Source organism: Galeopterus variegatus, unplaced genomic scaffold (genome assembly GCF_000696425.1).
Source record: "Galeopterus variegatus unplaced genomic scaffold, G_variegatus-3.0.2 Scaffold2037, whole genome shotgun sequence".
Classification (NCBI taxonomy): domain Eukaryota; kingdom Metazoa; phylum Chordata; class Mammalia; order Dermoptera; family Cynocephalidae; genus Galeopterus; species Galeopterus variegatus.
In genome coordinates this window covers 187,415-201,144 of record NW_007728148.1, presented here as the reverse complement: position 1 = coordinate 201,144, position 13,730 = coordinate 187,415, and the positions used below count along the sequence as shown (strand labels likewise).

General features: G+C 56.2%; 2 protein-coding genes across 2 annotated transcripts in view; one reads left to right on the top strand and one right to left on the bottom strand.

Moving 5' to 3' along the window:
• The window catches only part of GDF1 (growth differentiation factor 1), a 2,195-nt gene extending 1,869 nt beyond the window's left edge, over positions 1 to 326 (top strand). Inside the window, 2 exon segments of the mRNA XM_008580167.1 lie at positions 3 to 60; positions 62 to 326. Of these exon segments, the coding sequence (XP_008578389.1) occupies positions 3 to 60; positions 62 to 277 (274 nt within the window). The 3' untranslated portion in view covers positions 278 to 326.
• Positions 327 to 710: 384 nt separating this feature from the next.
• The window catches only part of UPF1 (UPF1 regulator of nonsense transcripts homolog (yeast)), a 31,422-nt gene continuing 18,402 nt past the window's right edge, over positions 711 to 13,730 (bottom strand). The window contains exons 13-25 of the mRNA XM_008580166.1: positions 12,945 to 13,109; positions 12,752 to 12,866; positions 12,005 to 12,148; positions 11,408 to 11,621; positions 8,518 to 8,635; positions 7,891 to 8,047; positions 7,043 to 7,185; positions 6,015 to 6,189; positions 5,255 to 5,336; positions 3,543 to 3,704; positions 3,212 to 3,429; positions 2,816 to 2,938; positions 711 to 2,519 (exon numbers count right to left, since the gene is read on the bottom strand). Coding sequence (XP_008578388.1) covers positions 2,819 to 2,938; positions 3,212 to 3,429; positions 3,543 to 3,704; positions 5,255 to 5,336; positions 6,015 to 6,189; positions 7,043 to 7,185; positions 7,891 to 8,047; positions 8,518 to 8,635; positions 11,408 to 11,621; positions 12,005 to 12,148; positions 12,752 to 12,866; positions 12,945 to 13,109 — 1,813 coding nt within the window. The 3' untranslated portion in view covers positions 711 to 2,519; positions 2,816 to 2,818. The remainder of the gene's footprint in view (positions 2,520 to 2,815; positions 2,939 to 3,211; positions 3,430 to 3,542; positions 3,705 to 5,254; positions 5,337 to 6,014; positions 6,190 to 7,042; positions 7,186 to 7,890; positions 8,048 to 8,517; positions 8,636 to 11,407; positions 11,622 to 12,004; positions 12,149 to 12,751; positions 12,867 to 12,944; positions 13,110 to 13,730) is intronic.

Genomic DNA, 13,730 nt, shown 5'->3' with positions numbered 1-13,730 from the left:
CACCGCTGGGTCATCGCGCCGCGGGGCTTCCTGGCCAAGTTCTGCCAGGGCCAGTGCTCCGCTGCCCGCCACGCTGCCGGGTCCCGGAGGGCCGCCCGCGCTCAACCACGCCGTGCTGCGCGCGCTCATGCACGCGGCCGCCCCCAGCGCCGCCAGCCTGCCCTGCTGCGTGCCCGCACGCCTGTCGCCCATCTCCGTGCTCTTCTTTGACAACAGTGACAACGTGGTACTACGGCACTACGAGGACATGGTGGTGGACGAGTGCGGCTGCCGCTGACCCGGGGTGGGCGGGGTGGGCCCAACAATAAACACCGTGTGGTCTGTTCTGCTGGTCTCGTCATCTCGTCACTTTGGGGTGGGGACGACATGGCCTCATTTGTGACTGAGGGTGGGGCAGGCGGTGAGTGGGGATCCCACGGTGGCATCAGCAGCCCAGCCCACCCTGAGCCGGGTCCCTAGCACCCCTCCAGGATTGCCTGCCAACATGTGGCACCATCACCCCAGTAGCCACCCCTCAGGACCAGGTGCTGCTCACAGGAGGGACCCAGAGTCACAGCCCCACCCCCTTCAGGTGCCCTGGCTTTTCTGGGCTTTGACGTGGAGAGGCCCCCAGATGCCTGCCAGCCTCCCTTAACCCCACACCCCCACCAGCCAGGAGAACCCCGTCCAACCAGTGCCCTCCCACCCACCTGCAACTCATCCAGTCCCTGTTGAACACAAGAACTGTTTATTAATATTTTATTGGTGACAAAAAAGCTTAAAACAAATTGACCAAAAATCAGAAGTTACATTGCCTTGGTGTGAATGCTCCTCAATCTGTGAAGCGCAGAGCAGCGCTGCTGGGAAGGCAGAGAACAAAGCAAGGGCACGAGGCAGAAGCAAAGCATCCCAGCCCCACGGACAGGGGGTGCTGCAGGAGGGCTCACGGCGGACACCCACCCACACCTGTGCCTCTATGCGGCCTACCAAAGAAAGGGGGGAACTGAAAGGCCTACAGCAATGGTAATAAATAAGTCCTCACCAGAAGGAAGGTGGCCTGTGCATCCCTGTCCCATGTAGAAGCCAAAATCTGGAGACTTTGGCATAAGGGCCAGTGACAACTGCATGGGGAGGGAAAAGCTGGGGGGGTCACCAGGGCCCGGGTAGGCAGAGAACAGTCCTCAACTTTGTGGTTGCCAGGGAGGCTGACACCCCAACCTGTGGTATGCAAGGAGCTGGGGGCAGCTCTCCCTACTAAAGCAACTCCTCCAATAAAAACCCAGACCCAGGCAGATGCCCCCCACCAACTGATAAACTCTCTTTCAAGCCCCTTCAGCACAGAGCCAACTTATTTCTGGATTAGTTCCCTTCCCCCCAAAAAGCAGCAACCACCCCACATTAGTAAAGCTCTGCTGGAAGGTAGGGGCTTGGGGGTGGGGGGTGGGGCACTCAGAGTGGCTACCAGCCACAGGGACTGTGGGTGCCTCCTGGGGAGGGAGACAGGCACTCTCAGATGCTGCATTCCACCTGGGGGGAGAAGCTGCCAGCCCCTCCCCGACCCCTGGCCTCACAGCCAGTCCTGGCTGAGGCCCCTCCCAGTGGGGCCACGAGCACCTTCCTCATGGGGTGGCCAGAACCCGGCGCCAAGTCCACTGCACAGAAAGCAGCTCTGCTTCTCAGAGTCCAGTGGAGAACGTGGAGACTCTGATCCCAGTGGGGCCACTCCCTCACCGGCCTGATGCCCTACAGCGTGAAGCCACTGGAAGCTAAAACTTAAAACAAAAATCTTCCTCGAGATTGCATCACAGGTGTTGATCCTAGTCTCCAGTTGCACTGGCTTGCTTAAACTTCGTTTCTGGAAACTTCTTGCATCTTCCAGGTCCACCACTAAGATGTAGAGACAAACTTAGGAAAGTATATTTTTCAGTACTCCTTTGACAGAATGTTTAAAAAGACAAACAGGACCCAAAACATTTTCTTTAAATGAAAACCCTCGTAGAACACAGGCAGCGTGACCTGGGCGGTTTCGGCGTGGACAGAACCTGCACTGGCACGGGGCTCTGCCCGGCACGGCCGGCCGCCGCCTGTAAGGAGCCTACTTGGGCACAGAAAGGCGAAGTTTTTTCCTGCTAAAATGTAGTCCCCTTTCAATAAAAGAGAAAAAGAACAAAAGAACAGAGGAAAGGGCTACTCTGAGATGAGGGTCTTCCTCCCTCCACCCTGGTGGCAGCGCAGGCTGGGCGCAGCGAGCGCTGGGCCTCCTCGCAGGCAGCGGGCTGGGCAGGGGCTCCAGGGGGCCGGCCCCACCTCCCGCTCTCCCTTCTCCTTCTCGCCGCCGCCGCTGCCGCGTGCCAGCAGTGGGCGCTCGCCGTCTTGGCTCCTCCTCTCTCCCTCGGTCGCTCCTCTCCCTCTCCTGTTGCTCACACAGTGGTGCTTCAGTTTTAGCAGTGGAAAACAGGTATCCATTTATTTTTATTTTTTATTACCCAGAATAAGATGCTGATGGACTAAGCCAGGTAGCTTAGCTCTTCTGCTGCCACCTGTCAGGGAGGAAGGGCAGGAGGCTGTCAGACTACAGGGCTGGGAGCTCCCAGCTAGTGCAGGCCAGGAGCTTGAGGTTGTCATCGCGCTGCCCCTGCACCCAGCAGTGTGGCACTGAGGCCCACCCCAGCATCCCAGTGGGGAGGTGTGCATGAAGCCACTGTGACCCACAGTGATGGTCAGAGGACAAGCTGGTCCCTCGGGGGCGTGAGACCCCACCACCCACAGCACACATTTGCAGAATTTCCCCAGAATTCCAGGTCCTTGGTGAAAACCCCCTCCATGGTGGGCTTGCCTTCTAGTACTGGGACAGCCCCGTCACCCCGCCATGCTGGTACGCCCGCTCTCCCTGGTATGTGGAGTCTTGTGACAGCGCCACATCAATCTGTGATTTAAACTCATCACCAAGGTAACTGTCCTGAAAGACAAGGTTGGGCAAGTGAACAACCCACAGTCCCAGGGCATTCACGGCCACCCTACCTGTACCATAGAAGAGTCTGGAGAAACCCATCCTTCAAGCCTAAGTGGTAGAAGACCCACCCTGGTTACCCCAGCACAGGGACAGAAAACTGAGACAGGGGTCATGGGCCAGACTAGCTGCCCAGGCTCTGAGGAAGAGCAGTGTCATATACAGAATGTTCTAGACTTTGGGCCCCGTGGCTAAGCATTTTGTGTGATTAAGGGGGCCCACCTGGGAGAGCTCGGGCTGAGAGAGACCGGGCTGGCTCATCTGGGAGGGCTGGCTCATGGAAATGTAGCCCTGTGTCAGGGCGCCCTGGGAGAAGGGCTGCGACGCCACATCCTGGCTGGCCTGGCTGTTGGGGAGGTTGGTCTGGCTTGGCCCAGGAAGCCCAAAGCGGTTCTTCTGGCGTCCCCCACGACCAGTCTTGCCTTTAGGGGTGCCCCGGCCTGAAAGACAGCAATGCAGTGTCACCTGAAGGAGGCCTGAGCCTCACATATGAGCATGACCACAGCTGGGGCCAGGGCTGGGCAGGGAACTACCCCAACACCGGCACGCTCACCCGCAGCAGGCCCATTCGCTTGTCCAAAATAGCCGGGTGGCGGCATGGGTGGCATGACCAGGTTGAAGGGGATGGGAATGTTCATAGCGGCCACATGGCTGGGCCCGGCGCTGATCATGCCGATCTGGTCGTGGGTCTGGAAGTACATGTTCGAGGGCCGGCCTGCAAGACACAGAGGATGGCAGGCATCATCACCTCCTACAAGGTGGGACAGCCCCAGTCGGCTGTCTGTCCTGTCACTGTGGGGCCTGCCTGGCATTGCTTGGGGTGAAAGACGCAGATTCTCCACTTCAGTCCTGACCCTGCAGCAGCCTGCCTGGGCCAGTGCCTAGGAGCACCCAGGGGACTCTACCAAGAATCACTGGTTTACAGGAGCCTAGAAATTGAAAACCACACTGCGTTTTCCAAAACAAACCAACCCCCTCCCCCCAGACAAACCCACCTTTTTTTCTTTTAAAACAAAAAGATGACCGGTAAGGGGATCTTTACCCTTGACTTGGTGGTGTCAACACCACACTCTCCCAAGTGAGCCAACCGGCCATCCCTATATAGGGATCCGAACCCGTGGCCTTGGTGTTATCAGCACCACACTCTCCCAAGTGAGCCAACCGGCCATCCCTATATAGGGATCCGAACCCGTGGCCTTGGTGTTATCAGCACCACACTCTCCCAGGTGAGCCACGGGCCGGCCCTTTATAGCAATTTTTATATTCATACTACACACACGCCCCTCTGCCCCCAAGCTCCCCCAAAGCAAGAACACACCCAAGCTTGGTGATGAGCAAACTGCAACTGGTGGGTGCTAACCGCAAAGGCCCCCAGTACTCCCGGGTCTGGGGGGACACAAGGGCCGGGGAGGCCAGAGGGAGGCAGGCCCCGCCCTCGAGGGCAGGGGAGGGGAACGAAAAGCAGTGGGGGGGCAGCAGGGGCGGGGGGGGGTCACCCTCGGCTACTCAGTGACTTGGGCTGCGAGACTTTTTGTTGCTGGTAAGAGCACAATCCGCATGAGCCCAGGGGAACACTGGGGTCAGGAAAGGGGCTTGCCACTTGGGCAAGTGTTTGAGGAGCTGATGCAGCCGCCCTCAAGGGGCCCCATCCGGTGGGATGGACAATGACAAGGCCATAGGTTGCACACACACCATGCACGGTGCTGATGTTGGAGAAGGCACCCCAGGAAGCAAGGGCAAGGCTCTCGGTGGGTAATGTACTGGAACTTTCTAGACTGATTAGTCCAGGCAGCAGGGGCTCTGCCTTGGTACGCAGAGAGACTCCCCTCAGGAAGGAAGGACGCAGACCCCGAGGCCTGCCAGTTTCCCCAAGAACAGAGCACACGAAGCACTGGGAAGGCAGAGAGATCTGCAGGAGGGCTGCGGTGGGACCTGCTGGTAAGAGGGTGACCAAAGGCGGGGGCAGAAGCCAGGAAGACCCAGAGCCAGCACTGCCCCACCTGGGTGGCGGGCTAGGGCACTCTGAGGCAGATGAGACGAAGCTGCCTCATTCAGGAAATGTCTTGATTCTAGAAACCATCAAAGACCAATCATTTGACTGCAGACAAGGCATACTGAGAAATGCTCCTTGTGTCAAGCAGGCTTCTGTGCACTAAAGCTTGTGAAGCCACCCAAGGAGGGATAGCAGAAGCTGCAGGTGTGGGAAAGGTCAACATCCCAGCCTGGGGACACAGGCCAGCTGGGTCACCCACTATGTAGACTCACCCTGGCTGCTGCGATCATAGACCGATCCTGGGATAATGGCTTCCCGAGCATCATACATGGCTGTTGTCATGAAGCGGGCTCCCTGCAAGGTTTTAGATAGGTGAGGAATTCGTCATCTCAACAGGAGGTGGAATTTTCCACAGAGCCAGTGGCCTCAGAGGTGGCGGGTGTGCAGGCTCCTAGGCTCTGCTGACTTGCCTGCCAGTCCCCCGCAGCCACCCTGCATACCAGACATCCTTGCCTGCTGCAGCACGGTGCACCCTGAGCCTGGCTCTCAGGCCACCCAACTTTGCTTCCCAGGAAGCCCAATGTCAAAACACTGCAGAAGGCTTGGGAGACTTGGAATGGGGGCTCAGGCTGGCGCTCCCACCTCCTCCCCAAGGAGAGTCATCTGGGGGAGATGGTCTCCACACGCCATCACACCCACTCATGTTGGCGCCAGGCTCACCCTCAGCTCGTGCTCACCCCCAAGTCACACCCATCACTGCTCACAGCAGCCTTCCCAGAACACTGGCTTGGAGGAGAGGGGTCTTGGCACTGTCCTAGCCCTCCCCGCCCTGCTCTGCTCACGAGGGCTGCAGCAAGAGGGGTAGTCACTTGCCCAGGAATGGTGGGGCCAGAGGATCCCAACCACCAATTCCTGGGTGCGTGGGTTGTGTCCTCCGTGGCCCCCATGGGCTCACTGAGCCCTGGAAACAAGGGAGGTGAGAAGCAAGCCCTTCTCCCTCTGTCCAGTCTGCCTGTGGTTGCCGGAGCTCACCGGGTTGATGGTGTTGACGAGCTTCCTGGGCTTGCTGAACTGCATGAGGCTCTCACGCAGGTTGTTTAGGGGCCCCTCCACCAGCACCTTCTGCTCCTTATAGTAGTTCAGCAGGTGGTTCCAGAGTGGCTGCTTTGACAGAGCCTTTGGGTTGCCCACAATGATGACACCGTACCTACAAGAGTACAGGGTGCACAGTGAGCCGAGCATCATGTACAACTGTCCTGGAGGCAAGACCGCCCAAACTCCAAACCCAAAGCCACAGAAGCCCAGGCACAGGAAGCTCTCCTGTCACTGCAAAGCATGCAGCCCCCTACCCACACAGCAAGAAGGAGCTCTGGGGGGACCACGAGCCCCATCATAAAGGCCAGGCCCAGCCCAGAACATTGAACTCCAGCCAACATGCTGAGAGGCACAGCCTAGGTAAGCAGGGAGGCAGGTGGGCTCTGGCTCGGAAGCTGCTGACTCTGCCTTGGGTTTGTTTTGTGGAGGCTTCTGAGAAGCCCACCCTCAAACATCCACCTGAGCAGATGAACCCAGAGACAAAGTCTCCGCCTGTAGTTGAGGGTTGGCTTCCCGGGTACTGGGGCATTAGCAGCCCCCTAAAAACTCTGGATGGGGCACTGGCTCCTCTAACTCACCCCCACGTGGTTGTGTGTTGGGGACCCCACCTAATATTAGTCACCAGACATGAGAGCACCTTAGAAAGGGCACAAAAAACTAAAACAAACTGGGACCTGGAGGAGCAGGAAGTAACAACCGGCTCTCTCCCGTGTGATCTGTTGAGCCGCGGGCTAGGCCCCAGGCTTCCAGTTGGTCAGGGGGTAGCTGCTGTCTGGTTTTATGTGGGGACCTACACAGTGCCCACCTTGTTTTTGGGGTCCCTTCTATTATCATTTCAGGAAAGTTGTATTCCAGAACCAGAGAAAGTGGATACGACAAAAAACGTCAGACTCATAAATGCTCAGGCCGCCCAAGTGGGACACACATTAAGAGGCAGTGGCACTAGGCAGCGAGCAGCCTCGTACCTTGCTCTGGTCAGGGCCACATTGAGACGTCTGGGGTCGTTCAAAAACCCGATTCCTTGGTGCTCATTTGCCCGCACGCAAGAGAGGATGATGAAGTCCTTCTCGCGGCCCTGGAAGGCGTCCACGCTGGCGATCTCCACCTCCTGAAAGGGGCAGCGGCATTGTCATCAGCCAGCAGGCTGCTCCCAGGACCCCCCAAAACACATGAAATGTTTCCGGGTACGTCCCTGATGCCTAGGGCCTGGTGCGCCCGCTGTGCCTGGAGGCTGTCGTCCCCCCACTTTTCTGCACTGTTTTCTTCACAGCCAGGGTGATCTGTTTTCCAACAACACACATACTCATGTAGAAAGACCGAGACAGCAGCCAAAGAGCAGACAAGAAGCCACTCGCAGTGTGGGCACTCGGGCTTTGCATTCCGGTTCATTCCATGTGAAGAAAGAACAGACTCCCGCATCCTTGCAACACACACAGTGGGCATCTCATCCAGGTGTTAGTAAAGTGGTGAGCGCCATCTTCAACCTGCATAACATCCACTGTACAGCTGGCAACAGCTGTTTCCCTGTTTGACCTTGGGGTTGTTTCAAATATCCTAAGAAAAACACTTCTATGCACGAATTTCAGACCGAGTTTCTGACCCTTGGAACATATTCTTGACCATGCAAGACCCTAGCAGGGATACTGGTAATGTGTTATCTTATGTCCTCCTGAGAGGCTGCCCAGGCATGGTCTGGGGTCAGGTCAGCCCAGCCTGGGACAGGCTGCCCTCAGGTCAGCTAACTTAAAGGTCAACATCTACCGCACAACCCAGAAACGCCTCCCGACTGCGTGCATGGGCAAGCATGGCGCACCTGGTAGAGCTTGGTGTGCAGGGAGCCACTGAACTGCATGTACTGCACGAGGTAAGAGCGCTGACCCTCATAGGGCGTGATGATGCCGATCTGGTCTGGCTTGGCACCTGCCTTCAGTAGCTTTGTGGTGATCTTCTCCACATTTGCAGCTTCCGTCCTAAAAAATTGGCTTTTAGGGCTCCACACATGGGGCCCTTAGCCCTGAGGGTGGGGGCAGCAGAAGGTGCTGGGGCAGCTCCCTCTCCAGCCTGATGTAAATGTACGACAATCCAGGGGTGACAGTGCCACCATGACAGCTCAGAATAAGTGCAACACCGTGGAGCCCCGCCAGCATCGCTTGCCCCACACCCAGTGTGTGCACAGCTGTGCTTCCTCATCCTTTACTAGGGAGCCATTAGGAACAGAAAAGGCTCACAGGTGGATGTAGAAAATACCCACCCCATATGAAAACAAATGCACTGGAAAAACGAGGTGGAGACCACATGCTATTGGTTTAGAGTCTGAACTAATGGGGATGAGGATGGCAAGAAAAAAAACTTCAGTACCATGTTAAAAAACAAACAAAACAGGTCAGCGACCACTCAACAAGCTATACTGAAGCAGATGCTATGGGCACACCCTGCTCACCTGTTCAGGTAGGAGGTGCCTGAGCTGGCAATCTCCTCCTGGCCCTGGGTCACGTAGAAGAACATTGGCTTATCAGGCTGGGGCCACTGGAAGTCAAACCCCTTCTTCACACGATCCGCTGTCATTGGGGCAGGGCAAACAGGCAACACTTCACATTAGAGAACTAAAACCACAGTGCACCTTGTAGAGGTTCCGGGGCAGGAGACCCAGGCGTGTGGGGCCTGGCGAGGCCATTTGAGTGGGTCTCCTGGCCCAAGACGCCCAGGATTGAGCAAGACGCCCAGGATTGAGACCACTCCGAGCACACTGCCTGGCACAAAGCTGGCTCACTGACTGAACAAATACTTGTTGGCTAGTACTTCCTGCAGTATGTTTAAGACATCCTTGCCTACCCCAGGATCATAAAGATATTGTTTTTTTCTAGTAGCTTCACTGCTGCGCCATAAAGTATCCATGAGCCCCTGGAGCTCACTTGTGTATGACATTGCTGAGCCGACCCCGTCCTGCTGCCCTGCATCCTTGCCTGTCACCGATTAGGGACCTGGACAGGTGGCTCTGCCTCAGCACTCCATTGTGGGTGAGACAGTGCCATGGTGTCTGCAGCTGGGGAGTCGTGACATCTCATGATGCGAGCTGCCACCATTGCAGGGTTTCTCATGCTCGTCCTGGCTGTTCTTCGTCCTGTGCACTTCTTACAATTTTAAAATCAGCCTGTCAACTGACATGTGCCACACCCACCCCATCAGGAATTTCAAGAAAAACTGTGAGTGAAGTGGGGTTTTTGCAGGGCACTAGCCTAACACTGACAGAGGGAGCCAGAGGCACAAGGACACACTGTGACCCCTGGTGTTGGGCTGAAAATGAAGCAAGACACACGGATGGAATTCAAGCCAGGCGGGCTTGCTGCAGACACCTGGACAAACACAGGCGCTGGGCCCTCAGCAGTGGGTATGGTGGCTCCAATGCTACTCAGACCTGGGTGCCCTCAGGGGTGAAGGTGGCCTCCGGGAGGTGGTCAGGTCCTGGTTTGGGGTTCAGGCACTGCTTGCACAGGTGTGGTCCAGCACGTTTACACTTCAATAACAAATTTCATAAAACATACCCACTGGGTGCTAACTTCGCGCTGCGCACTGATGAGACAGCTCTGCGAGTTCCCATCCTGGGGGGCAGCCATGGAGGAGGAAAGGTATGGCGGCCAGGGTCTGAGTCAGGCCTTTCCCAACAGTGCTTGGATGCCTCACAGTCACAAGCCAGGCCTTCGTGGCCTTGCCTTTTCTAGCCTCGCCAGGGAACAGTGACAGCAGTGTTCCAAGTGCTGCTGTGCTGTTAACAGCAGCAGCGACTCCAGGACCCACACCATGTGGCAGCAGCATGGCCCCAGATGGGGGTGTGAGCTCCAGGCCTGTTTCCTCCTATCAGTGGGGCTCACCAACGCTGACACGGCAGGTTGCTGGAGCCGACAACACCCCATGTCAGTGGCTCACCAACACTGCACACTCTTAAAAGTTGAAGGTCGAAACATCTTTTGTTTATGTGGATTGCAGTATTTTAAAACAAAGAAAATTTAAATACCTATTAATTCATTTAAAAATAAACTCATTACATGTTAAACTTTTATGAAAAATAACCACATTTTCCAAAAAACAAGTCAAGTTGGTCCTGCTTCCCACTCCCGCACCTCCCTCTACTCTCCGGGGTCCTCAGGTCTGCTGCTGGCCGGTCTCCCGTAGCACCTCCCTCGAAGGTGAGGAGAGTCAGGCTCCACAGAATGGGAAGGTCCAGGTGACTGTGGATCCCTGTCCCTGACACCACACTGATGCTGAACCCAGGGCTTCCTGCAGGCCAGTTCCAACCCTTCTCACTTCCTCCTCTGACCCACAGGCGGAGTCTCTGGCCCTGTTACAACTTTATAACACCCTATGTTGGTCACTCAGGAAATATCTGCCCACTAGCCAAGCAGGTCTTCTAAAGGCTGACTGATCTCACAGACAATAAAAACATCTCATCTGTCACCACTACAGATCTCATCAGAAAAGTCACTAAGCACTGAGAATTCTCCAAACTCATGGTAGGCAATGTTAAGTTTTCCAGAACTCTCATTTTCGTTTGGATCCTCAGATTTTATCACTGGCGACACACACTGCCAGCTGTTCTCCTTGACGCCAAAGGTTTGCCTGGATCGTTTTCAGGACACCACCTGCGTGTCCCCCAGCACAGACAGCCGGGCACGTGTGCGAGTCCTTGCTTCAGGCACCTTGCATCTCACTCTGGCTTCCGTCTTGCCACACTGCATGTAAAGAGGCCGTGCTGCAGGCTTTAGTAAAAGAAATACCTTGCACTTCCTCCTCCAGGGCATCTCTTACTGCAGCCTGTGGTGGTGATGACTCCGCAGGTCCTGGCACAGTCTGGCGGCACTGTGCTGGCTCCCACTGAGGCCCCAGCCGGTCACTAACAGCATGAGCGGCAGCACAGTGAAAAGGGCAAACAATGCCTCTGTGTTATTATCGGGGTAGTCTGACCTCAGGGAAGGTTTTGAGAACAGCTGATCTTCATAACTTTGTAAAGCACTTAACGCCCAGCATGAAGTGAGGCCTGGAAGGGTGCTCCGCGACGCCTGTCCTTGCTGCTGTGTATAAGACTGTGGGAGCCCTGGTAGTGACTCTGAATTATACAGAGGACACAGGCTCCCCATGCCCACACCCTGGGGATGCCCTATACTCCAGAGCAGACCCTTGGTCCCTCATGACCACACTGCCAAGACCTCACACAAAGATCCCCCCAGACGTGAGTAATTGCTCCGTAAAGCCACTTAAGAAGAAACTGATGGGAGGGCTCCTCCCCAGGCTACATTCCCTTAATGCCCCTTCCCCACAGAGGCCCCTGCCGTTACCTGCGGTGACGCCATTCTGGAGAGAGCCCTCATAGAAGATGTTGGACGGGAAGGCACTCAGTGCAGGGTGCATGCGATACTGAACCTGCAGGCGGATGGGCCGGATGCCCAGCACCACCAGGCGCTCGAAGAGTGACTGTGAGAGCCCAGCTTTGGCCGCCTTCTTGCACATCACCACCGGACCCAGCTGGCAGTGGTCACCCACGAGGATCAGCTGTGGGGAGAGGCCCACACAAGAGAAGCTCAAGTATGGCACGGCCTGCGTGTCCACTAGCAGACCAAGGACGCTGGGTCCACAAACCACCACCCAGGCACACACACTCAAGCAGTACAACATCTGCTCCCCACACACTATGACATGAACAGCAGGTCACAGCACTAAACCTGCACTCAGAACACAGCACCAAGGTGCTCAGAGGGTGACAGGCACAGATGAGCGCCCTGTGAGCCCACCCTTTAAAGACCCCCCTCTGAGGGCCCACTGTGCGTTCCTCCTTGCTCTATGCGGCGTCATACAGCATCATAGCCCATTTGTAAAAACAAACCTCAAGCACTAGGCATCACACACACTGATTTTCAAACAAGGCTGCGGCCCACCTGCTTGGCACCGAGGACCACAGGAACCATGCACTCTGGCTCAGTGGCCTGGGTGCTTTCGTCGATTAAAATGGAGCGGAACTGCATCTTGGCCAGCCTTGGGTCACCAGCACCCACACATGTGCAGCAGATGACATCCGCGTTCTGGGGAAAGGGGTACAGAGGTGTCAGGACACCTGCACCGTCAACTGTCGGGGCAGGCAAGATGAGAGGCAGAGGTTGTTCTGAGCCACATCTGCCCTGACAACAATGAAAACAAGCCATCCCATGCAGACAAGATACACTGTCCAGGCCACAATTAGGACCACGTTAAGTTCCTAAATGGTTGTGCTTGTCTAAGGCAACCTCTCTGCACAGAAATGGCTCCTGTTGTGTAATGGCCTCTAAAGGGTAGCACCGAGTCCATGAAACCTAGCCTCGGGCGAGAGATTCCACTTTTGGTGGGTTGAGAGAATGTTCTGGACCCACTCCCAGGCATGTGAGCCAGGTTCCAGAGGTGCCAGCCACAGCGAGGCTGGTGGAAGTGGAAACTACCTGGAAAACTGTGTTCCAGGCAACAAAATGTCCCTAACTGTGGGAGCATGGACAGGGCAGATGAAGAGGGATCATAGTTCTCAAATGCAAAACAAACTGACCCAAAGGTGCCATCGTACGCTTCACATATCAAATAGGTCCCCTGGCCCAGAGGAACCAGAGCCATGCCCATGGCTCGCAGGCCGTCCCAGCTGCAGCACAAGGCAGGCTCACCATGAGCAGCTCCCTCTCAGCAGTGCGCTTCAGGGCACGGTAGCGCTTCTCGTCGGCAGACGACAGCTCCCCAGTCTCATCCTTCAGCTGCTGCAGCTTCTGCAACTCCGGCATGCTGTAAGCACACAGTGGTCAGCAGGCGCCACACACAGCAGCCCCGTGACCAACTTGGTGGGGACAGCTCCACAACCACCTGTCCATGTTCCTGATCTGGTTGTGCAGGGCCAGGAAGGACACCGGGGAATCAATGGCCTCGCGACTCTTGGCACAGAGGCGCACGACTTTCAGCCCCGTCTGGTGGATCTTCTCGGTCAGCTGATCCACAGCTATGTTACTCGGGGCACAGACCAGCACAGGCCTAGAACACGAGCGAACATCTCAGTGTTTGTCCAGAGGAAATTAAGTGAACACCACAGAACCCAGACTGCGTTTTCCACAGCAGGGAGCCAGCTCTCAATGCTGAAGAAGCTGCAGCTCGGACAGCCCAGAGCTTCCCGTGTCCCCAGCCAGTTTTCACAGTTCTACCCACCAGAAGTCATGCTAACCACTCAATTCTGCATCCTCTCCCTCCTGGCCACACATAAGGTACCCTCACAGTTCTGAAATAACGCCAAACCCAGCGCTGCATTTACGACAGCAGACTTGGTTATTAAAAAGCAATCACAGGGCCGGCCCGGTGGCGCACTGGATAGTGCACCGCTTGGGAAGCGCGGCGGCGCTCCCGCCCGAGGGTTTGGATCCCACATATGGACCGGTTCCTGCTCACTGGCTGAGCGAGGTGCGGGAGCAGCGCCGAGGGTTGCGGTCCCATTGCCGGTCCCCGGTCCGGTGCGGGGGCAACACTGAGGGTTGCGATCCGTTGCCGGACACGGAAAAAGACAAAAGACAAAAAAAAAAAAAAAAAAAAAAAAAAAAAAACAAAACGCCCGGACCGAAAAAAAAAAAAAGAAAGGGGAGAGCCCCCAACCCCAAAGGGACC